General features: G+C 45.4%; 1 protein-coding gene across 2 annotated transcripts in view; it reads left to right on the forward strand.

Moving 5' to 3' along the window:
• PXDN (peroxidasin) overlaps window positions 1-25,687 on the forward strand; it is a 740,799-nt gene that overhangs the window by 699,245 nt on the left and 15,867 nt on the right. For both annotated transcript variants that reach the window (XM_078647879.1, XM_078647880.1), the window contains one exon: window positions 21,477-21,597. In XM_078647879.1, the coding sequence (XP_078504005.1) occupies window positions 21,477-21,597 (121 nt within the window). The remainder of the gene's footprint in view (window positions 1-21,476; window positions 21,598-25,687) is intronic.

Here is a 25,687-nt window from a genome sequence, read left to right on the forward strand (position 1 = left end):
ATGATAAATAGACATTTACACTGTAGAGGAACGTAACGGGCGGGCCATTAGGTTGCAAGAACTAAGGTGTCTAACAGTTACGGAATCGGTGGACGTACATTTTATAATTAAAATACGACAGGGCCAGTTACAATAAAATTATCTAGATATACATTTGCGGGCAAGTACCATGGGTGACGTTAATTCGAACTTTCAACAGTACAGTAATCAATAACACATCAGAACTTAATATCAATAGGGATGTCGAAATATTCAATCAATTCTCGTCCCCGCCCGCCATGTGCTTCAAAACTGCATACGTATCTCGTGATTTCAAGGTTCTGCAACCAGTACACAACAAGGAGTTACGAGTCCCATTTATTCTGGCGCCATTTTGGGCGAGGACGGGCAGGTCCAGGATATAGTCAAAATGTCTCTACCAACCATCGACTATGATGATGTTCATATGCTGTATTTATTAGAGTAACACTCAGATGTCCACATGAAATAAATTTGCCACAATCTAAACATGTCATTTTAATCTTTCCAAAGTTCTTCTAAATATTTGGGACCGTTTCCCTTGCCTCTGAAGCTCTCAGTGCCACTTCTTTGATGAATGTACTAGCAGGTCAGGGGTTCTCCTCCAAATCTCTCTTTTATGCAGCACTATAATTAATTGTTGCCACCTCTCCATATGACGATGCATGGTATAGTTACCACAACTATATTTTTTTTCGGTTCCTCTAGAGAGTTCATCGTGGCAGATGAAGCGTGTAACGTACCGGGCATTTACCTTTTTTTGCATGTACAGGAAAGGAAAAAAAAATCGAGCGTCCGAGTTCTAAGGTGTCCCAGGGCCATTTTAGTGGACCAGGCCCAAATCCAAAGAACAGGCCGCCATTTTGAGAGTCCTGTTGCAGCCGCCTGTCGCTGTAGCATCAAGAGCAGCCGAAACTCAGCTGAATGGCAACTGAAACGGTAAAGGGGCGCCCCACTACAGCAGACGAGCCAGGCCCAAATCCAAAGAACTGCTATCTCACAGGCTAATGGGGCGACCCACGCCGAGTTTCAGCATTGTAGGATGACCACACAAGTACAGCAACTTGCTAGACATCACCTCGGTGCCATCCGGATCTCGGCGCCCCACTGCAGATGAAGTGCCTCTCAACTATGAAACCACCACGGTGACATCCGGATCTTGGCGCGTTGTGCTGCCTTCGGCCTATTCGCACATCGGTCCGCTACTGACGCCATCTCACAGGCTAATGGGGCGACCCACGCCGAGTTTCAGCATTGTAGGATGACCACACCAGTACAGCAACTTGCTAGACATCACCTCGGTGCCATCCGGATCTCGGCGCCCCACTGCAGATGAAGTGCCTCTCAACTATGAAACCACCACGGTGACATCCGGATCTTGGCGCGTTGTGCTGCCTTCGGCCTATTCGCACATCGGTCCGCTACTGACGCCATCTCACAGGCTAATGGGGCGACCCACGCCGAGTTTCAGCATTGTAGGATGACCACACCAGTACAGCAACTTGCTAGACATCACCTCGGTGCCATCCGGATCTCGGCGCCCCACTGCAGATGAAGTGCCTCTCAACTATGAAACCACCACGGTGACATCCGGATCTTGGCGCGTTGTGCTGCCTTCGGCCTATTCGCACATCGGTCCGCTACTGACGCCATCTCACAGGCTAATGGGGTGACCCACGCCGAGTTTCAGCATTGTAGGATGACCACACCAACTTGCTAGACATCACCTCAGTGCCATCCGAATCTTGGCATCTCAACGCCTAGTGGTATCTTCCATACAAAAAATATTGTTACGCTGCCTTTGGCCCCATTCGCACATCAGTCCGCAACTTAGACATCACCTCGGTGCCATCCGGATCTTGGCATCTCAGCGCCTTGTGGTGTCAGTCAGAAAATATTGTTGTGCTGCCTTCGGCCTATTCGCACATCGGTCCGCTACTGACGCCATCTCACAGGCCAACGGGGCGCCCCATGCCGACTTTCAGCATTGTAGGATGGCCACACCAGTACCACAACTTGCAAGACACCACCTCGGTGCCATCCGGATCTTGGCATCTCAGCGCCTTGTGGTCTCTTCTACACCGGAAATATAGTAGAAAATATTGTTGCGCTGCCTTTGGCCCCATTCACACATCAGTCCGCTACTGACACCATCTCACAGGCCAACGGGGCGCCCCACGCCGACTTTCAACATTGTAGGATGGCCACAGAAGTGCGACAACTTACTAGACACCACCTCGGTGCCATCCGGATCTTGGCGCGTTGTGCTGCCTTCGGCCTATTCGCACATCGGTCCGCTACTGACGCAAACTCACAGGCCAACGGGGCGCCCCACGCCGACTTTCAGCATTGTAGGATGGCCACACCAGTGCGGCAACTTCCTACACACCACCTCGGTGCCATCCGGATCTTGGCGCGTAGTGAAGCTGCAGCAGCTGCAAATAAGCTTCAGACAGTGTTACAACCGCTGCTCAGAACTCTCAACTATGACACCACCTCGATGCCATCCGGATCTTGGCGCGTTGTATTGCCTTCGGCCTATTCGCACATCGGTCCGCTACTGACGCCGCCTCACGTGCCAACGTATTTTCTCCGCATTTTATACCCTATGCCGCATAACAGGTCATGTGACTTGTTTATAAAACTTTTCATTGGTTCATTTTACTTTTGGTTTCCTAATGATGGAAGGCTTGATCATATGACCTAAAAACAACACTTTTCATTGGATGAAAACTTTTTTTTTCCCCCAAACGATGAAAGCCCCACCTTGTTTCTGGATGTTTCAGACTGAAGCTGGCGTCACCATGAGAGCACCACCATCTCGTAGCTCCGTCGTGGTCATTCCGCGAGCAATCATGGCAGCCGCTCCCCACCAGAAGCCTGCAGGAGTCGGGGCCCCCAAAACTTTTGATGAATTCTCAAGGCGGAGGGGACGCTTTCGAGAATGGGGTCCAAGACCTAGCAGACAAGCGTCCGATTTCCAAGGTGTCCCAGGGCCATTTCAGTGGACCAGGCCCAAAAAGGAAACAGCCTGCCGCCATTTTGAGAGTCCTGTGACAGCCGCCTATCGCTGCACCGCAAGAGTGGGCGCAACTCAGCTGAATGGCGGATTTTGACACAGTGGACCAAAAGCGGACGGAATGGCAACTGAAACGGTAAAGGGGCGCCCCACTACAACAGACGAGACTCCACCTGGAGAGGCCCGTTCACGCCGCCTCCCCCGGGGCGCTCCACGCCGTTATTCGGAGCAGCATTGTAGGATACCAAAACCAGTGCGGCAACTTACTGGACATCACCTTGGTGCCATCGTTCTGCTGCCTTGGAACTATTCGCACAACAGTTTGCTACTGATGACCCACCCCCCGCGACGCCCCACGCCGTTATTTGCTGGGTGGCAACTTACTAGACATCACTTTTGTGTCATCTAGATTTCGGCGCGTTCTGCTGCCTTGGAACTATTCGCACAACAGTTTGCTACTGATCACCCACCCCCCGCGACGCCCCACGCCGGAAATCTGGACGTTGTGCTGCGTTGGGACTATTCGCACAGCCGACCGCTACTTCGTTGTTTTTCTCTAAAAATGTTTATATGTTATTACTATTTTTGTTTTCTTGTATATATTTATAAATTATTAAAGTTTTATAATCTTACTACTTTGTCGGAGTGCTATATATTTTTAATGTGACACATAATTGTAAAAACTTTGATGTACAAAGAGTCATCCCTGGAATCTTCCGCTTCACGCTCGGTCCCCTCCCCAATCACAATACAGAATGGTTTTCAGATAATAGCAACGCTTCTGCTGTGACGGATCTCATCGAGTGTGGGCCTTGATCTACTATAACTCCTTTGAAGACGGGTGATTCTTTACAGCTGTGGCCATAAACTACATCTGCAGGGCTAGCTGATAGCCTAGGACCGGCCTGGACAATCGGACACAGAGGAAAAGGAGTGTCAGAGGGTGCGGTAGTGAATAGGGCGAAAGGGAGGTGTCGGGCGGGCACAGGGTGTGATTCTCAGGGAAGAACAGCGCAGATGGGGGGAGGTTTATTACCCATGCATAAAACAGAGAGCGGGGGTGACCACTGCCTGGGGGAGATGCTTGCGAGGGTGGGGAGCCATGCTAAGGATCGACAGCGTTCACAGAGTGGATCTGGTCAAGGCATCTAAAATGGCTGCCGTGCACGACAAAAGTGTGGCATTTGAAAAAAGACAAGATGGCGCACACAATGTTTTTCAACAATTCCTGATTTCCTTCGAATCGAACGTTAACAGACGTTGGGGCATATTACCAAAGTTAAGCGATATTTATCCCTAACGATGCATTGCAAAGATTTTTTTACCGTCAGAAATTATCGCAGATAAACCTTGCTATTATCAAGGTTTATCGCAAATACGATAAAAAACGAGCGCAATGCATTAATGTCGCTGAAAACTCCGCAATATTCATGCATTACCGAGCTAATGCTCTTAGCCATGTTATCCACCTCCCATTGGATAACATGGCTAAGAACTGCTCAGGGCAGCTGTTACTTTTTGGAGATATTCGCGCTTATCTCGAATATTTCCAAAAGTTGATAATAGGAGATAGCGATGTTAGCGACTGTTTCCAGTCGCTAACATCTTGGCATGCCCACTTTGCATGTCATTAGTGATAAATATCACTCACATGCAAAGTGGGACCCAAGATGGTCGCTATCTCCTACTAGCCGTCGCTAACTGGTGTTAGCAACAGCTAGGTAATACACATATAATTTTATCTCCGCGAAGCGGAGCGCTGTTACAGATATATATCTTGTTTTTGAACGTTAATTTCTCAAAATGCACTGAAGCACATATATTGAGACATAGCAAAGGCACATCGGGCTACCAGTCCCTAATATTTTACCAAGTTTCGTGCAAATCCATTCAGCCGTTCGATTATTATTATTATTATTATTTTTTTTTGCCCCGCGGGGCCCTTTTAAAACCTCCACATCAAACCTAGGGGGTCAGCGAGGATCTACTATGCCCCCTTATGGTCATCAGCCGTTCGATTATTATTATTATTTTTTTTTTTGCCCCGCGGGGCCCTTTTAAAACCTCCACATCAAACCTAGGGGGTCAGCGAGGATCTACTATGCCCCCTTATGGTCATTTGCCCCTTCGCTTTGGCCTCCTCTTGTCTCTCGATCCTACCGAGAGACAAGATGGCGGCCGCTACGTACTGTTTGGAATGTTTACAGACACCGGAGAGCCAATCAGCTTCGCTTCGCAAAGCTCCGTAACGCGAAAAGTACGCGAAGCGGTGCGCTGTTACAGATATATATCTTTTTTTGAACGTTAATTTCTCAAAATCCACTGAAGCACATATATTGAGACCTAGCAAAGGCACATCGGGCTACCAGTCCCTACAATTTTGCCAAGTTTCGTGCAAATCCATTCAGCCGTTCGATTATTATTATTATTATTTTTTTTTGCCCCGCGGGGCCCTTTTAAAACCTCCACATCAAACCTAGGGGGTCAGCGAGGATCTACTATGCCCCCTTATAGTTATTTCCCCCTTTGTTTTGACCTCCTCTTGTCTCTCGATCCTACCGAGAGACAAGATGGCGGCCGCTACGGACTGTTTGGAATGTTGACAGACGCCGGAGAACCAATCAGCTTCGCTTCACAAAGCTCCGTTGCGCGAAAAGTCCGCGAACCAGAGCGCTAACCGGTCCGCTGTTACAGATATATATCTTTTTTTAAACGTTAATTTCTCAAAATCCACTGGAGCACATATATTGAGACCTACAAAAGGCACATCGGGCTACCAGTCCCTACAATTTTGCCAAGTTTCGTGCAAATCCATTCAGCCGTTCGGGCTAAAAGTGAGGCCAACCGCCCTATGGAAAACTCAATGTTAAAAACACGTTTTGGGACCCCCCTTTTTTCTCGGCCCCCACTGGACGAACCCCCCCCCAAATTTTCAAGGGCTGCTCAGAAACAAAATGTGCCATTTTCCTGAAAATTTCAGCCGATTCCGTCCACAAACGCCAAAGTTATTAGACATAGAATTTTCAAAAAACCCATAGAGAAAAAATCCTAACTATATATACCTACTGGCGACCGCCAGTAGGTAATATATATATATATATATACAAAAGATCAAACAAACAAAGAAAAAGGAAAAAAGCGCCGACGCGCGTTTCGGAACAGGACCGATATCCACCAATCCTTCGTCAGGATGCAAATGAATATCTACAGTTTCTTCAGTATCTTCTCAAGACCGAAATATACCAGAGAGTTCAGATTCGAAGAATAATTTTGATTAATTAAAATTGCGTGATGAATTGAAATCAAGGCTGAAGCTTCACATCTTTATATTGAGTCTTTAAGGAATATCCCTATCTTCAAACAGGAAAAATAATAGGCGGTACACGAACTGAATATGATATTCACAGGAGAATGGGATTAAACTTGTGAATAAATAAATCAATCCTGGACAATGTGAAAAGATCCAGGCGTTGGTTTGACCTACGATAGTAGTAATAAGGCCCAAACTCTTAATGTGTCTCCAGGCGGTAAACCTCCCGAATCGTGAAAAATGATATATCCCGCAGAAAGCAACAGAGTCGAGGCGATAGTTCAGCCAGCGATAATAGGATAATAGGAAGGGGGCCCAGATTCCTATGCAATCCCCCGACGGTTAGAATCCCGTAGCGCGTAGGGTTGGCGCGCCTCCTTTCGAATGCGTCGCAGCGTGGATCCAACGATAGAACTGGAGGGGGCTCTTATATATACATATAATTTTTCACGATTCGGGAGGTTTACCGCCTGGAGACACATTAAGAGTTTGGGCCTTATTACTACTATCGTAGGTCAAACCATCGCCTGGATCTTTTCACATTGTCCAGGATTGATTTATTTTATTCCCGAGTTTAATCCCATGCTCCTGTGAATATCGTATTCAGTTCGTCAATTTCACTGACAAATCAGTGGTCTTGCATTGGTGCCAAAGTATAGATACTTTGATGTGGTCTTTATAAACAATGGCTAACCCTCCCCTACTTTAGGTTGTCTATCCAATCTTTGGATCCTGTAGTCTCCAGGAAGTGCTAATGTAATAGTGGGGGTGGAACTGGGTTTAAGCCAGGTTTCCGTCAGGAATCCTATGTCCTGATTCTAGGAAGTAAGTAGGTCCCACACCTCTACCGGATGTTTTGATAGGTATCTAACATCACTTAGGAACCTTTCCAGCTGTGACTGAAATTATTTGGGACAATCTTTGAAGCTGTTAATGAGTGAGTAACATTGTTAAGGGTGAAATATCCTTTGTCTTGGTGGGCGCCACTAGGGTCACTGTGCTTTGATTCTGATGTGAGGCTTTGGAACTGGCAAGATCTGCAAGAAATGGGTCCCTCCATAGAAGGAAATTCCTGGCCACACCCAATGAATGAAGCGAGCACCGATGCGGCAAGCCACTTCTGATGTCAAGTAGGTCAAGCTGTGAATAGGTTAAATTATTACTAATACCCCGTTTTGGGCCGAAATGGGCAGGAGTCCTAGCTCCTGGCGACGGCTGGGCGCTGACGGGCGCAGGTGGGCTTGCCTTTGGCACGCACGCTGCGCGCGTCCACTGTGCGTCTGGCCGGTCATCTGGTTTCATGGAGGGGGGTAGGCAGCTAGACCAACAACCTCCCTCTCAGCCCGGAAGTAGCCTTTTCCTCCCTCCACGCAAACGGGATGAGCCCGCGGTGGACCAGGGACCTATAATACCCTTGCCATCCCAAAACCCAAAACTTCCCGCAACCCTAAAATTACCCTTCCCACCCCAAAACCCATACCTAACCTCAACCCTAAAATTACCCTTGCCACCCCAGACCCATTCCCACCCTGAACCCTAAAATTACACTTGCTACCCCAAAACCCATACCCACCCTGAACCCTAAAATTACCCTTGCTACCCCAAAACCCATACCCACCCTGAACCCTAAAATTACCCTTGCAATCCCAAAACCCATCCCCTTCCTCAACCCTAAAATTACCCTTGGCACCCCATAACTCACACCCACCCTAAACCCTATATACTTACCTTACACTTACATGTAAAACACTTATGCCTTTACCATTCAAACCTTTACAACAAAATGTGTTGTTAATCCATGCGTGGTAAAGGCATATGCGTTGTAATGGCATTGCGTTGTGGTGGTACTTGCATTGCGTTGTGGTGGTACTTGCATTGTGATGGAATGCGCTGTAATGGAATGCATTGTAAAAGTTTTGTTGTAATGGCTGTTTTCCGTTGTAGTTGAAGTTGTCCAGGCTTTGGGGGCTAGGTTAGATAAGGTGAAGTCCACAGCTCTGGCTTGGCAGATGTAGGGGATGTGGGCAAGAAGAAGGCTGTAAAGAGAGATGTGCCAGATTTGAAAATGCTGTGGCCTTTGGGATGCACTAGCTTCCCGACCTACAGTACTGATTACTGAGTACTAGAACCGTGCACAATCAACATCATTTTTGTGGTGCTGATTTAGCCTTTTTAAATATGTACACATTAATCTAATGAGAGCTGCAGGATTCTGTCTCTGCCGGATCTTTTGCTGCTTCGTAGTAGGAGGTGTTTGTAACCTGAAACTAGAATATAGTGCGTGCATTTGGACTGTGTAGTTTCTCTAACCATTATCACGCACAAATGCAAAGTAACTGCAATTAGAGAAAATTTTTATTGAAGTACATATCCGGTTTGCCTATTTACCCGATAGGGTTATTGCCCTTTGATGTAACAAGACATTTTGTTAGCACTATGAGATAAGAGATTGGAGCAAAAATATTACAATACATTACTTATGATTTTCTTGGCATAATTGTCATGTAAAATTCCTTTATTGAATAATTGATTGTGCATTGTCTTTCATTCTGGAAACTAACTCTACGTGGAGGCAAGATGGCGCCTGTGTGAACGGTCGCTGCTGTATCGCTCTCACGAGTCTCCGTGCTCTGCTCTACATACATTTTTCCAGCGAGAGCTACGGCTTACTAAGCTAATGCCGAATTATAAATGAACTGGTTTATCCCTTTCGAGCAAAGGAGGCGGTGTGGCGAGCTTTCCTCTGGGCTATCGATATAATGATGTTCTGTCCAAGAAGGAAGAGTCTACGGCGTGCCTCTCATCGTATCTAGCCACACTTACAGCAAGCAAAGCTTTAGGCTACAGTTGGCGGCTTTCAAGAATCGGAGTGTCCCGGGGCGCTAACGTGATTCGGGGATCTTACAACGGAGTGGTGGAGCTGTGGAGCTGTGGTGAGCTGCAGGAGCTTTGGATATGTGTACATGTGTATCCGGCGCAGACCCGAAAGTTTACCCGTGAGGTGCGCTGTGAGTTCTGACTGCTGGGCTGTTTTCCCAGAGACAGAGACTTCGAGGTGAGGAGGTGAGGAGGTACGTAACCCCCATGTGTCGCAGCCTTTAGGGTTCGAGATTGCCGTGCCGTGCTGTGTTTCACCTGTGTTTTACCTCGGCCACTCTCTGCACTTTCTGCACTCTCTGCAATCTTTAATCTTGTCGGATAGACCGGTGGCACAGACCGAAGACCGAAGAACCAGAGCATCGCGGTCTTAACGCTTTGCTAACGGACACTGTTAACGCGCTGTGGTTGGCACATTAGCGGGGAGGAGTTCTCTCTAATCCTGTGCTGCAGGTCCCAAAGCTCTCCCTCCCCCCTCTGCTGGTCGGCCTGTGGGAGGGGGAAAAATCGTCATGATTCGTCTGGAGGAATCGGCAAGGTTTTTCAAAGAGGGGGAAGGGGGGGGGGGAAACGTCAAGACTACAGAAAGAGAGTACTAAGAAAGAAAAAAAAACCCCGGCTGCTTGGCGGTTCCATTTCACAGTGAATCGGATGCTTGGGTGTTTGGCTCAGATGCTCGGCAGACAAACGTGACAACGAGAAAAAAAAAGCCTGATAGTTTGAATAGGTCGAACAGTTCTGAACAGTCTGACACAGTAGGCTTATTGGTGGATGTGGCCTAGTCTATCAGATACCTGTGATGAGAGTGGAGCGATTTAAGCACAATAATCCATCCAGAAAGCTGCAACTGAAACTGAAACTGCAAAATCAATTCACAGTGGGCCATATACAGCCCCTCCACGGCCCAATTAGGAAACAAGTGGTGAAAGTTGTTATCAAAATCCAGTTCTGGACCTATTGCACCACATTTTCTGGTGATACAGTCTGCACATATAACTTACCCCGGGGACATAAAGTGCAATTGAGGGCGCAGATACCTGCCCAAGGGAAGCTGCATAAGAGAGGACTGGATCTGCTGAAAGTGCTAAAAATCAAAAAAAGAGAAACTCAGGGGGAAACAGCTACTACTACAATCTTTTAGTCAAAAAGAACACCGCTTAAGATCCACGGGCCAGGTAAAACGTTCAATAGAAGATTAGCCATGGAAGATTCAGTACCTGGAGCCGGAGTGCCAGTGTTGAACGCGCTAAAGGAGCAGATTGAGCCAATAAAGCACAGTGAAATCAATGTGGAAAAAAGCGCAGCAAATATGCGAGATCGACCCAAGGATTTAAGTAAGCCAATGATACCCTCTAAGAGCATAGAGGGGGGTCCTCATACATTAGAAATTGAAACTGTAGGCGACACTTGCACACCTATTGATGGACATACTCATAAACACCCAGAGACAAAGGGGCCAGAAACTAGGTGAGCTAAGGCAAAGGAAATTAAAAATAAATCACATGATGAAGGAAAAGGGAGTGAGAAAGAGAAAGACAAAGATAAACTAAAAGGAAAAGGTCTTGAAAAAGAAAAAGACAAAGACATAGACAAAAAAATGGAAAATGAAAAAATTAAAGATAGAAATGAAAAATGTCCAGGCGAAAAAGAGAAAGTTAAACGCAAGGACAAAGAGAAGGAGAAAGGCATTGTAGCTAATGATGATGTGGAGCTAATGGTAAAAAAAAGCCAAGTGACTGCAAACCATTAAAATCTGAAAGCAAACGCCAAAGCTACTGGCCAAGCTACTGCACTTCAGCCTAGTATCTCCGATATTTTCAGCTCAATACCCAAGGAATGGGGAAATAAAGTTTCAAAACAGTCAATAACAACACAAGGACTTAGCAATGAGGAGAATGGGACGAGACATCTGGAACTGGATCGCGAAATACCCGCAAAAGCCGGGGTGGAGGGAAAGATAGCACAACCCATGGCTGCCGAGTCCCCAGCTCTCAACTGCAGCACGGAGGAACTTATCATCAACACCTCGGGGACTAAAGTGGATAACACTGACATCGTAAAGCCTCTTATTATGAAACCCGGCCACGATGGGACTCCTACCGCTTTACAAAATCCTCCCAAGGGGAAAATGATACAATCTGAAGTAGAAAATCTAATTGAGGAATCGGACGCAGATATTTATGAGACTGGCATCTCAACATCGAGTGGGATAAGCGATGCTAATATCGATTCAAACCCAGGTTTAACCCCTGAAGGTTCAGATTCCTTAGACGCCAGGAAATCTAGTGCTTTCGAACAAAGTTACACTCCGAAAAAAAAAATTGAGAAAAGGAGAAAAAGGAACCAAAGGCTTAATAAATCAACCTTTGAAGAAAGTTCTGACCAAGGAAGCATCTTTGGTCAAGCTAGCAAAACCAGGAAATAATCCTGATGAAGCTGTACCAGATCAGCACACGGGAGAGGATTCAAATGGGAGCGACACTCAATCACAACAGGGATTGGCTGAAAGAAAAGGAAAAGGGGCAGAGCCATCTCTAAAAGATATCCTGTCCACTATAAGAGACATTCATAAAGACATAAAGAAGGACAGTCAAAGAAACCATGTTGCTATCCAGAAGCTAGAAGGGGTGGTCAAGAAAGTAGATAGTACCTGCACTGAGATATCGGAAAGGATGGCTTCCCTAGAAACCCGCACTGAGTATTTAGAGAAAGATGTTGCCTGCCTTCGAAAACAAGAAAAAACTCAAGAAGGGATTATTAGAGACTAAGGGCCCGATGTAGGTAGCCCTTTACCGATCGGAATCGGCCGAAAATACCGATTTTCGGCCGTTTCCGATCGGTAAAGGGCTATCGAGATGTAGGGGCACATTTTCGGTAATTTTACCGAATCGTTATCATTTCCGAATCGGTAAAGTTACCCAATCGGTAATATTTACCGATTCGGTAATGATGACGATTCGGTAGAACTACCGAAAATGCAATGTAGGTAGCCAATGTTCCATCAGCACATGGCCTACAGAATCGGTATTTTACCATGGAATACAAATCCATGGTAAAAAACCGATTCCTGTGTACATGCACATCTGTGCATGTACACATGTGCCATGTGACAGACAGACGTGCCCTTAGGGCATGTCTGTGTGCCACATTGCACACATGCCCGTTTTGGGGGTGCTAGAGGGTGTCAAAGTGACACCCCCTGCACCCTTGTGAATTCTTTAATTACCGATTCGGTAAATACCGAATCGGTCATGCCTAATCATTCCTATGGGCTTCAAAGCCCATAGGAATGAATGGGCATTACCGATTCGGTATTTACCGAATCGGTAATTAAAGAATTGTTAAGGATTCGGTAACGAATCCAGATGTTGGGACCTACATCCCATTTACCGATTTTTGAATACCGATTCGGTAGGATTCGGTATTTCAAAATCGGTAAATGGGATTTACCTACATCGGGCCCTAAGAGTCCAAGGTCGAGGATCAGGAGAATCGCTCTAGAAGAAATAACCTCCGCTTTCTGGGTATCCCGGAATCTGTGGAGAGTAATGATCCTAGGGGATATATAAGCAATCTTCTGAAAAAAGCCTTCCCAGAATTACAATCCTGGGATATGGACAAAGAAATCCAGCGGGCTCATCGCTTTCCCCTTAAACTAAGTAAACATATTGAGAACTCCACCAAATACCCAAGGGCAATGTTGGTGTATTTTGGGAACTTTATTTTACGTGAAGCTATCTACAACCTTGCGCGCCCCACCAGCAAGCGGGAGCATAATGGATTCCTCTTCTTTGTCAGACCAGACTTTGCACATCCAACAGTCGAAGGTGGAGAATGCGGCAGCTTTTCACTCCCTTCGAAAAAAACGGTGCGACGGTTTACCTCCAAAACCCTTCCCGACTAAAAGTAATATTTAAGGGAACCACGCGCTTCTTCAACAGCGAAATTCAAGCGGAAAGCTACCTGAAAGAAATATCGGGCACTGTTAGGAAGGAAAACGGACAAAGACCATGAACTAACAACTCAATAAAGGGCTATGGTTGCTGTTCGGTAACATGTGTTATGGATGACCTATGAATGACTCCTCAATAAGTGTCAAAATATTACAAATTGTATGAAACTCTATTGGGGATAAACTAGCTGCTGATGATGCGTAAACAAGTACTGTATTGGATATGGGCCTATGCTCTCAATCTCGCTTTTATTTTGTTTTTATTTTTTTTCTTTCTCTTTTTCTTTCAAGCAGGCAGGGCGGCAGGCTCTGAGAGCGGTCTTTTGTGCACGGACCAGACTGACGCCCATACCTGGTTCCAGTCGGACCCAGGACGCCTCAATGGGTGGTAGGGGGGGGGACTGGGTGGTGGCAGGGGGGGTGGGAGGGATTCGGTGCCGTCGGGGGGTGTAAACTCAAAAAAGAGAATTCATGACACTATTGTAATTGTAATCTGGGTGAGGTATAAAGCTGTAATAAGATATGATATGTATTCAAACGTGTTTCCAGAATGTTAAACGGCCAGTTGAATAGAAGGAAGGATTTAAAGCAGAAGTATGTCTAAGCTTAGGATCTGCTCTTTGAATACAGGGGGCCTAAACGACTGGAAAAAAAGAGGAAGACTGGATGAATTTGTTAAATTCACACAAATGGATATCTTGTGTATGCAGGAGTCCCATCTGCCCTGGGGGAAAAAGCATTGGCTAAACTTTAAGCGATTTGAGACTCTTTCTTGTTCCTCCCAAACATCTACTATCAGGGGGTGGCTATTATTAGCAAGGTGTGCCTGGGGGGAGCAAAACGATTTAAGGCAGATACTATGAGGAGGTGGGCATTATGTGAAATGAATCTGGGCATCACCATTTGCTGTATTTATGGGGCCAATGGTGATGACCCTGATACCTTCGACCGTATGGAAAAGGAGTTGACGAGCTGGCCGGCCCCCATAGTGGTCTGTGGGGATTTGAATATCTCAGCAGACTTCGAAGGTGGAACCGTATATACTGGACGCAAACCCCGGGTATATCGGGCAGTACGCTCGATGATGCATTCACATGGGCTGAGGGATGTCTGGGGGAGTATTGAACCAGGGAATCCAGGCTTCACATATTTTTCACAACCATTCCAGAAATATTCTAAGTTAGACTATTTTATGATTTCCGCCACCAAGATTAGCACAGTTGAAATCAGTAAACTGCCCAAGATAATATCAGACCATAACCCATTGATATTAACACTAAATGTTAACAGGCCAGCTAAAAAACTGAGACCCTGGACCTTCGATAGGAAGCTCTTAATAGATAGTACCTATGTAGCATATATTAAGAATTGGTCACAGACTTTCTTCAATGCAAATAGATACAGCGCATCGCGAAACTCTGTTTGGGATAGCTACAAAGCTGCTTTAAGGGGAGAAACTACCAGCTATACTTCTAGAAATTGGAAAAGGCTTAACCTAGAGAGAGAACAACTAATGAATAAATTATTGGTCGCCGAGGAACAGCATAGGAAAGATATAACCCAGGGAAGGCAGGGAATAGAAAGCCTAGAAAGAGTGAGTACTATCAAAGCTGAGATACAAAAACAACTAGCCAAAAAAGCAGCTGCGGAATATCAAACACAAAGAAGGAGGCTGTATGAGACGGGGGAACAAGCTGGTAGAGCATTGGCACTCCGCATTAGACAAGTCGCGTCAAAAAATATCGTTACACACATAGAAGAGCAGGGTATGAGATATGAGGAGCCAAAGGGGATCATAAATGTCTTTAAAAGATATTATCAAGCATTGTATCAGGAAGAGCCGGTTATAGAGGATCCATTGACCGAGTGGACAGGATTGGGAACCAAAGTGGCTCAGGGTGACAGAGAAATCTTAGAACAAGCCATCACCTTGGACGAACTTTCGGAGATCATACAAGATCTAGCAACAGGGAAGGCTGCTGGCCCCGACGGTCTACCACTCGAATTTTATAAATGGGTATTTGAGGAAACATCCCCACTTTTGTTAGACCTATTCAATGGAATAATAAACACAGGTATAATTCCGGAGTCAATGGATGAGCACTAATATTGTGGTGTTTCATAAAAAGGGTAAGCCCAAGGAAAACCCCGGCTCATACAGGCCGATATCCCTGATAAACGCGGATAATAAATTATATGCTAAGATCTTAGCTACCCGCTTGGGACGGATCATTGGGACCCTGGTCTCTCCCTGGCAGCATGGATTTATTCCCGTTAGGGGAACTACGGACCACATCAGATGAGCCATCACGCTGTTCGATATCCATGCTGCCGGGGAGGGGGTTGTCGCAATGGTCCTCCTCGATGTGGAGAAAGCTTTTGACCGCGTCAGATGGGAGTTTCTGTGGAGGGTGCTCGATGAAAGGGGGTTCGGGCTAAAGTTTCGGAAGGCTATTCAGGCAATGTATACTACCCCAGTTGCTAAGATTCAATTGATGGGTGTGAGCTCGGACTAGGCAGGGATGCCCGTGCTCACCCATCTTATTTGCACTATATATTGATCCTCTAATACGCCAGATAATGAATAACTCTGTAATTAAACCGGTACTTACGAAGGGATTCCAAACAAAAATCTTGGCATATGCCGACGATCTAACTGTCATCACTACTGAACCCGACGTGGCTATGCGTGAAGTGGTGGGAATCACGAGCCTATTCGGGAGACAGGGTATTGCTTAAATGTGGGCAAGACCCAGGTGTTGTGTTCTAAGAATATAATCAAATCAGACTCCAGATTCGTCGATTCCGTGGTGTATCTGGGGGTAACGATTAACGCACAGACAGAGCATACAATTAGAGATAACTTCATCCCTCTTATGAAATCAATGAGGGAGAATCTGAAAAGAATGGATACATTGCAACTCTCAATAATAGGGCGTGCCAATGTCATCAAAAAGTATTATATAAATTCCGGGTGATCCCCTTTAAAATAGAGGGAAACATTATCAAAGAAATAGAAGCTATTTTCATGAATTTCCTGTGGCAATATGGAAAGGTCAGAAGATCCATGAAATACATGTCTTTGCCACAGGAAAGGAGGGGCCTGGGACTGCCAAATCTTAGATACTATCATTGTTCTTGTCTCCTTACGCAGATGGCTATATTATTCGATCCCGTGGGAAACAGTGTAAATACCTTGAACAGACAAGATGCTATCCCCTCTATTTTTGAATTGTTGCTTGGCAGCGAGGCTACCGGGGTATTATTAAGGAGAACAGAAAGAAGGTACTACAAAAAAACAAGATACAAAATACTTGAAGGGATATGGGGGGTCTGGGCTGCAGCTCGGAAAGCCTTGCCAATCCCTAAATATAACCATCACACCCCACTTTGGAACTCTGGTCTCTTCCCTAACCTAAGCAATGATGGGTGTTGGAGACACTGGGAGCGACAGGGTATTCTGACACTGGGGCAAGTTATGGTAGGGAACGAGTGTAGATCTCTCGAAGACCTGAAACAAAGGTACTCCCTCCAGGGCAACCAAGATTATAAATACGCTCAGGTGGTCAGCACAATTAGATCAAGAAGGCCTCGTATCATTTTAAACGAGAGGTGTAATATACTGGATTATCTGAAGGGGGGAGACCTAAGAATCAATGGAGTGTATAGGCTGTTTGTGGAGGTATCCCAGGATGATATGGGTAAAACTGAGGCAGCCTGGGCTTCTAAATTGGAGGATCCAGATATCGACCTTTATAGAGCCCTCTTAATGGATGGAAGATTCTTACGCTCCTCCAATTTAAGAGCTCAGCACTTTAAAACGTTATTCAACCTGTACTATACCCCCTCCAAGCTTTATGATTGGGGCAAGAGGGTGGATCATAACTGTCCCAGATGTTCTAAAGGTCCGGCTGATATTATCCACATGTTTTATCAATGTGAGAAACTCGATCAATTAAAAAGGAAATTGAAGCATTCTGAGAGGGGCTGTTAGATGTTAAAATAACCCTATCCCCAACACTTATGAGCGTAGGATGTGAAAGTAAATTGAATCTAAATATCGAGACTGAAGCTTTAGTCTTTATCTCCACAGCCGTACTCCGAATATTAATCTCAGCTGCCTGGAAAGATACCGAGGCCCCAACCTTCCAAATGTGGATGTCTAGATTCTTAGGAATACATAATGTTGAGGCGGCCCTGTATGAACTTAAGGGCAAAAAAACAAGAGAAATGGGACTGAAGATCTGGGCACCAGTGGCTGCTTCGCGGGCAAACAGAGTGTAGCGAGCTTATCCGGTCCTCAAAATGTTTCAAAATGTCACAGGATATATGATATTGCATGTAATTGGCTTATTAACTATTCAAAGGAATCAATTTAATCAGATATTATTTTTTGTATGCCGCCAAATCGATTTCTGCATTACTTCTGTCACCATAATGATGGTTGATTGTATATCTTATATTTTGCCTTCTTTCCTCTAATCATCTAAATCGGTTTTCATTGTGTTTCATGAATTCTCAATAAAAAATAAAAGAATAATTGATGATGGGAAGCTGAGCTCTTATGCTTTATTTCGATCACCAACAGAGTGTTTCAAACATTGTTTTCTATATATTTAAAACGTTAGAGAGAGTGCCATTTTATTTAGACCCATGGGACAAAGCTGAAAATTTGCAACAGACGTATTTACGACATGGGCATTCAAAGAGCTGACCGGGTATTCTTATAATCCAATTCAGGAAGTGGCATAACATACCTCTTCTGTTAAAAGTATGTGGCTTAGTCAGCAGCCTTTAATCAATCATAGCATTTGTAAAGCGCACTACTTACCCATGAGGGTCTCAAGGCGCTCGGGACTGGGGAATGCTGCTACTGCTAGAAAAGCAAGGTCTTGAGGAGTCTTCTGAAGGTTAGCAGGTCTTCTGACGAAGGTGGTTGGGGAGGGTGTTCCAGGTCTTGGCGGCGAGGTGGGAGAACGATCTGCCGCCGGAGGTCGCTCTTCGGATGCGGGGGACAGTGGCGAGGTCGGCGGAGCTGCCGGGTGAGAGTGTAGCAGCTGAGACGTCTGTTAAGGTACGCTGCTCCGGTGTCGTAGAGTGCCTTGTGTACATGGGTGAGGAGCTTGAAGGTTATCCTCTTGTAGACGGGGAGCCAGTGCACGTCTCCCAGGTGGGGTGTGATGTGGCTGCGGCGAGGAATGTCAAGGAGCAGGCGTGCAGATGTGTTGAAGCCGTTTCAGGATTTTGGCCACGGCTCCTGTGTAGAGGGTGTTTCCATAGTCCAACCTGCTGCTGACGAGGGCCTGGGTGACCGTTCTTCTCGTTTCTGTGGGGATCCACTTGTAGATCTTGCAGAGCATGCGGAGGGTGTTGAAGCAGGAGGAAGATACGGCGTTGACCTGCTTAATTATGGAGAGGGTGGAGTCGAGGATGATCCCTAGGTTGCGTGCGTGGTCGGTGGGTGTTGGAGCTGTTCCCAGTGCGGTCGGCCACCAGGAGTCGTTCCAGGCCGAAGGGGTGGACCAGAGTATGAGGACCTCTGTCTTGTCCGAGTTCAGTTCAGCTTCAGTCGGCTGTTCCTCATCCATTCGGTGATGGCTTTCATTCCCTTGTGGAGGTTGGTTTTGCCGGTGTGGGGGTCCTTGGTGAGGGAGAGGATCAGCTGGGTGTCATCGGCGTAAGAGATGATGTTGAGGTCATGCAGTCGGGCGGCGAGCGGTGCCATGTAGATGTTAAACAGATTTGGGCTGAGGGATGAGCCCTGGCGAACGTCGCAGAGAAACTCTGTGGCTTTGGAGCGGAAGGGGGAGGCAGACGCTCTGTGTTCTGCCTGAGAGGAAGGAGGGGGTCCAGTCCAGGGTCTTCTCTCTGATCCCGGCGTTGTGGAGGTGTGTTGGTAGTGTGCGGTGGCAGACCGTGTTGAAGGTGGCTGACAGGTCCAGGAGGATGACGGCCGCAGTTTCTCAGTTGTCTAGCAGGGTCCTGATGTCATCAGTGGCGGCGATGAGGGTAGTTTCCGTGCTGTGGCTGCTGCGGTTGCTGCGAAACCCGGACTGGGACGGGTTCAGGATGCAGTTCTCCTCGAGGTAGCGGGTCAGTTGTTTGTCTTCTCGATGACCTTTGCTGGGAACGGGAGCAGGGAGATGGGCCGGACGTTCTTGAGGTCTTTGGGGTCTGCCTTGGGTTTCTTGAGTAAGGCGTTGATCTCGGCGTGCTTCCAGCTCTTCGGGAAGGTTGCTGTCTCAAAGGAAATGTTGATGGCTTTCCGGAGATGGGGTGCAATGGCGGTGCTGGCTTTTTTAAAGATGTGTTGTGGGCATGGATCTGAAGGAGATCCGAAGTGGATGGTGTTGATGATCTTGATGGTGTTGTTGTCATTGATGTTCCAGGAGTGCAGGTGGTTGGTGCGGATGGTGGTCGTGGGGGGCAGAAGTCTCAGTGGTTGTCGGAGTGGTTGTGGCGTTGAAGATGTCGTGGATGTCTGCGACCTTGCGGTGGAAGAAGGTGGCCAGAAAGTCGCACATGTCTTGAGACGGTGGGATGTTGTTGGTGTTGGAGCTGGGGTTGGAGAGTCCCTTCACGATGTTGAAGAGCTCTTTGCTGTTGTGTGCCTTGTTGTCTAGGCGGTCTCTGAAGGAGGCCCTTTTGGCGGATCTGATGAGGTGGTGGTGTCTGCGGGTGGCGTTCTTGTGGGATGTGAAGCTGTCGGGTGTTCGTTCACGGAGCCAGCCCTTCTCCAGCTTTCGGCAGGTTTGCTTGGAGGCCTGGAGTTCTTAGGTGAACCAGCTAGCTTTGTTGCTGGTGTGACTGTTGGAGGGTTTCTTGAGCGGGGGAGGGTGTTGGCGTAGTCGTTAATCCACTGTCTTAGGTTGCAGGTGGCGGTGTTGGGGTCGGTGGGGTCGGCCTTAGCCCATTGTCCTACCTGAATATGTTTCCACCACTGCAACTACGCATTTCACTCAGTGTGCCAAACTCTTGTTCACTCTGAGCCAAGTCATGTGGCCCCAGGTAGAATATCATCGTACTATGAAATAGAGCAGATGCTGGAATCCTTCATTAAAATTAGAAATTAGTACAGTATGGGACAGCAAACCCCCAAAAAAATTGATCATTCAACCTAGGACAAAACCAGATTCCACTTTTACCTCGAATGATTATATATGCAGTCATACAGTGTAAGGCCCATGAACAACACCTCTCACCCAGTAGCAGAACTGAAAAAATTGTTACTCTTATTGCGTTATTTTAGAGCTATTGAGTATACCACTCAAGGCTAAGGATGGGGGGTCTCATAAAGACATAAAAGCTGTACGGTGTGGATAAGGCTATGAAATTTTGACCGTGAACTTTACAGCAGGTGAATATGTTTAATTAGACAGACAAATAAACCATAAAAACGAAAATGTAGCCTTTGAAAATACGTGCCTGCTATATCCTTCAGCATGCTACAGCCTTTACACTAGATTATCGTTCTGGATAACGTCTGTGGGTAGATCTATAGATTGCATAAACACCTATGAAAATAGAGGTATTAAAGCACAGTGTTTGAAAGATGGCACCCATATCAGGAGGAGGCCATATTCAGGCTATTCAAAATAGTCCACAGGCAGAATATCAGTGAGAACAGGTTCATCTTTATACTGAAGTGATGAGACGAAATCACTAGAGGAGATTTGGGAGAAAAGTCTATAAGTTTAAGTAATGAGGCAATTAGAATGGGTGAATTATGAAAGTTGTTTAAGTTCTAACTCTTTAACACTGCATAATTCGTAACCAATCGCATTAGCTCTCCATGCCCTAACTCCCTCTTTTTGTTAATTTTTCATCAGTGTGGCTTTATGGGGCTTAGAACCTTACTAAAACAGAAACATGTATTACTTATTACTGAAGCATTTACCCTTTTAATATATTATTATGTGAGGCTAATTATGGGATGTGATAAACATGGCATTGGATTACATATTATTTTTTTAGCCGGGACAATTTAATTGTATTCATCTGTTTTAATACTGTTTGTCTTATCTTTTATGTTCTTTATCTTGAATCAAATAAAGTTTTATTGATTGATTGTAGTCTTGACCATATTATACAATTTCAAACTTTATATATTTATTGTATAGTAAATTGTGATGTATTTTAAAAGTAGTAGGATCATAAGTGGAGTGAAGCTAGAGAAAGCAAGCCTGGAGAACACACTATTTGTAATGCTCTTTAAGACATGACCTTCTCATTTAGGAAATAGTTGCCTTTACCCCAGCTGTATGTGTTGTACATGAACGCATATGTCTTCTAAATTTCAGACTGTAGGACGAGAGGGCAGTTTAATGCGCTCTCACATCATTTCAGAGGAAAGCGCTCCCTCGATTACAGCTTTGAGGATGAAAATCCATCCAAAACGAAAACCACAACAAAAATATTTGGGTAAGAATTTTGACCATAAGACAATGCTTGTATATGTAGATCATTGTTGTATGTGTTACATAAATACCTATTTTAATGTTAACTATAATGTGTATCATAATCATCATATGTGTCATGTTTCAATCACAAGAATCAGCAATTACTAGGTTGTTAAAGAGGTTTTTAGAGATCACTTTGGCAACATCTCACTTGTTAAAAATAATCAACAAAAAAATCACAGACCTTCTTTTCTACCTACCTCTAAAATAAACATGTGATTCATTGTATGTTAGTTTCCAATAACACAGGATAGGGTATATCGGAGCTTGAAAGTGCTCTTGATCTCTTTGCACAACTTTCGCCATACAAATGATTCTTCAGGTCAATGTTAAGGCAGCATTTAATCAATAAAATTATGGCAACTGTTTATGCCCTCCTTAATAAATTAAGTTTTTAACGAGGTGGTATGACAGATTAAATGAGGGCATAGCATTAAAAGTGAGAAAGTAAGGAAGTTTGGTCTTTACAAAAGAGTATCAGTCATCCAGGCAGTACAGTCTACGACTTTAATGACGTATCAAGTTTGTATGATGCACCTGGATATATTTCTGTCAGAGGCCCTTGTAAATGTTTCTCTGCTTCTCTTATATGGAAATACATTTTTTGTTCAAATTGCTGCGGCTAAGCCCAGCCTCATTTCTGTGTGATTTGAAGGTACTAAGCAGCAGGTCTTCATTAAAAAACCAGGACCTGATGACTATGTACTACTTACCTCTGTGATGATAGAGTATTTCTATTCAAATACATAGCAAAACTGTTAATGCAAGCTTTGGTACTTGTATGTCTGTGTCTGAACATTCTTTTAATCTAACGGGTTTCAATAGCGCTTACTGTGAGGTTTTCATTACTACAAGACAAATTCCTGTAGACTTGATTTTGGGCAGAAACCTAATTTAGTTACGACCATACGTCTGCCTTGCTTCCCCCGCATGAAGAGTTTCCTGAAAGGTACCACTGGAACTGATAATTCGAAACTGAAGTCTACCAGACATGTAATAGAGTTAATAGGCATGGAATTCAGGACAAGTCTTAAACTATTTTTGCAAGAAAAGGTGTACCCATACACCAAAGACGACTAAGTCACTCCTGCAAACCATCTCACAGACAAGAGTGATTATTATTCATCAGGAGGAAGCTCTACAGACACAACGATTTGGAGAAGTGAAGAATTTGTCGTAGTGGACACCGAGGCAGGGGCAGAGGAAGAGGACACTTCTGACAACTAGGTTGGAGAGGATCCTTCTTCGAGGAATTTGCAGCAGCTTTCTCCCAAGCCTTCCAGGCACACTTTGGAGGGGGGAAAGTGGGGGGATAAATCCCTTCATGTTGAGACCCCAACCAAACTTTCCCACTATGTTCACGCCCCCTTTTTTAGAAAAGGGCCAGAAACAACAGCGCCAGAAGAAAAAAAAAGAAGTGAGATGCTGACCGAGGAATTCAAACAAGGTGCATGACCAAAGGTCAGGGAAAGCTTGGAACCAGAACAAGCAATCACTAATGTTCAAACTGACTGATATTACACAATTACAGATGAACAAACAACAAATGGTACATAACAACGAACTAGGATTTGTGCCTACACCATCTCTCAAACAATCTAAATTCCATTGTGAAATTGATTTCCCTTCTCTATTCGGCCATGCGTCGTGACTCGACCCCCCCGTCGGTGCCGGCGTGGGCGGCTTGGGAGACAGACCTGGGGGTGGCAATAGAGCCGGACCAGCGGAAGTGGGTCGGGCTCTTGACCCACAAGGTCTCCTGTAATGCGCGCTTTAAACTCATACATTTTAACTTTACCCACCGCACCTATCTGACTCCAGTCTCTTTGCATCGCATCTCGGCGGATAGACATCACAATTGCCCGAGATGTGGCGCGCAGAGAGCGGGCTTTCTGCATTTGGCATGGGTCTGCCCTCCGGTTCAGGACTTTTGGAGGGAGGTGGTGCCCCGCATTGCTCGGGCCACGCATATCAAGCTCCTTTTGGACCCGCTCCATTGTCTCCTGGTGCTGGTGCCCAAGCCCAGGAAGAAGAAGCTGTCTTATAAATTTCTGCAACTCTTGTTGGTCCTGGCAAGGAGGCGCGTGGCCATCTCTTGGATGGGGCAGAGGGCACCCGAACTTTCCCTTTGGCTGAGAGATGCGAGAGAGTGGGCCCTGGCTGAGGAGACGCACATGCAGCGTACTCGCAGGGATGAGAAACTGCAGGATGATCTGCTTGCCTGGAGGGTGTTGTGCATGGAGGGGCTGGCAGACGATGAGTCGGACGCCACCAGCGCTGAATTGTTTACTCCCACTGATTCGGAGTCTGATTGTGCTGAGGGGGCCCCCGGAATAGGGAGTCTAGATTTGGTGTAGGAGCCCATTGTACCCACGCCGGGTTTCCTTAATCTCTCTGTATATTAGCTGCGATCCCCATAGGTCCGGATTGGTTTATAATGTCCATGCCTTAGCTGGGCCCCACATGCATGTCTCACTTTCTTGACATTGTACTGTTGATGCCTTTTTGTTGTTCTTTTCTTTCTTTTTTGGGGGTTTCTGATTGTTGTTGTAATGCTATACGCGATGACCGTATACCTGTGAAAATTGGCGAATGTATTGATAATTCTGGATCCTGATGGCGCGAATGCTTCTTTTTTATCCTCCTTACCTGCTTGCTTCTACGCCGCCCAGCCTCCGGGATGTGGGCCCTCTTTGGCTGTGTGCTATCCTGGTAATTGCATGATGTTCTTTTATTCGCATGCGCGATCTGGATATTATTGTATTCTGTGCCTACTTTCTATTTTCGCAATAAAAATACATTTAAAAAAAAAAAAGAAAATTCCATTGTGAAATAGCTGAGTTTTGCCACAAAATCAAAAGGAAAGCATGTTTTAGGGACAAGGATACCTCCCAAACAGAAGGTTACACAAACTAAAAGAAGTAGTCAACATTTTGTCCACTGAACTCTATACCTGTAGAGATCCTCGCATTAGAACAGGCCATATTCAAAGAAGTTGAAACCGTCAGCAAGACATACAACAAACCATTTCACAATGTAACCAAAAAAGAGCACCATGGGCTTGAAGGACTGAAAAACAACTTGGACCTGGTCATCAAATCGGCCAATAATGGTGAAGGGATTATTTATTGAAGAAAACTGATTATCGGATACAGTACACCAACTTACTGTCCGACAATAGATACTATAGACTCCTGATGGAAGATCCCACATCTAGATTGTGCATAACAATAAACAACCTGGTTGAAGAGGCACAGAAAAACTATTAGATTTCCAAGAATGACGAAGAATTCCTACTGACAAAGACACCTTAAACACTGTATTTTTACTTTCTTAGTGAAATGCACAAGAACAGATAGCCAACCCATTGTGCCTGACATATGTTCTATTTTAAAACCACTGTCCCAATTTGTGGACTATTTCCTTTGACCAATAGTCCCTAAGACTCCTACCTTCCGGAAGGATATCGGGGATCTTTTGACCATCTTAAAGATCAAACATACGACCACGGTACCTACCTACTTGTAGGTTTAGACATTGAGAGTCTGTATACAAGCATTTTGCAAGATCCCAAACCATCGAAAACATTCTTTTCAAAGAGGACTGGCAATTCAACACTCTCAGAACCTTAATTTTGGAACTTTGCTGATTAGCACTAACACAGAACTTTTTTGAGTTTGAAGGCCCTCTATACCTCCAGACCCATGGAACATCAATGGGGATTACCTTCACCCCAAGTTTTGTAGGACTCTGCCAGTTCTTTTGAAGACAAATACTTCCTAAATAGATCCAACCCTTACAAAACCAAGCGCACTTTCTTGAAAATATACATAGATGACATCCTTATGATTTGGCAGGGGTTGGCCGACACATACCAGAATTTCTTGGATGTCTCAATACCCGGGATGAATTTCTAAAATTTACATGCACAATACATGAGAACACATTGGACTTCATGGATGTTAACATTTTCACTGAAGGTCCAAACCTTGAACTGACGACATACTACAGACCTACTGCCAAAAATAGCCTCCTCTCATTCAGCAGCTTCC

Source organism: Lissotriton helveticus, chromosome 6 (genome assembly GCF_964261635.1).
Source record: "Lissotriton helveticus chromosome 6, aLisHel1.1, whole genome shotgun sequence".
In the NCBI taxonomy this organism is placed as follows: Eukaryota; Metazoa; Chordata; class Amphibia; order Caudata; family Salamandridae; genus Lissotriton; species Lissotriton helveticus.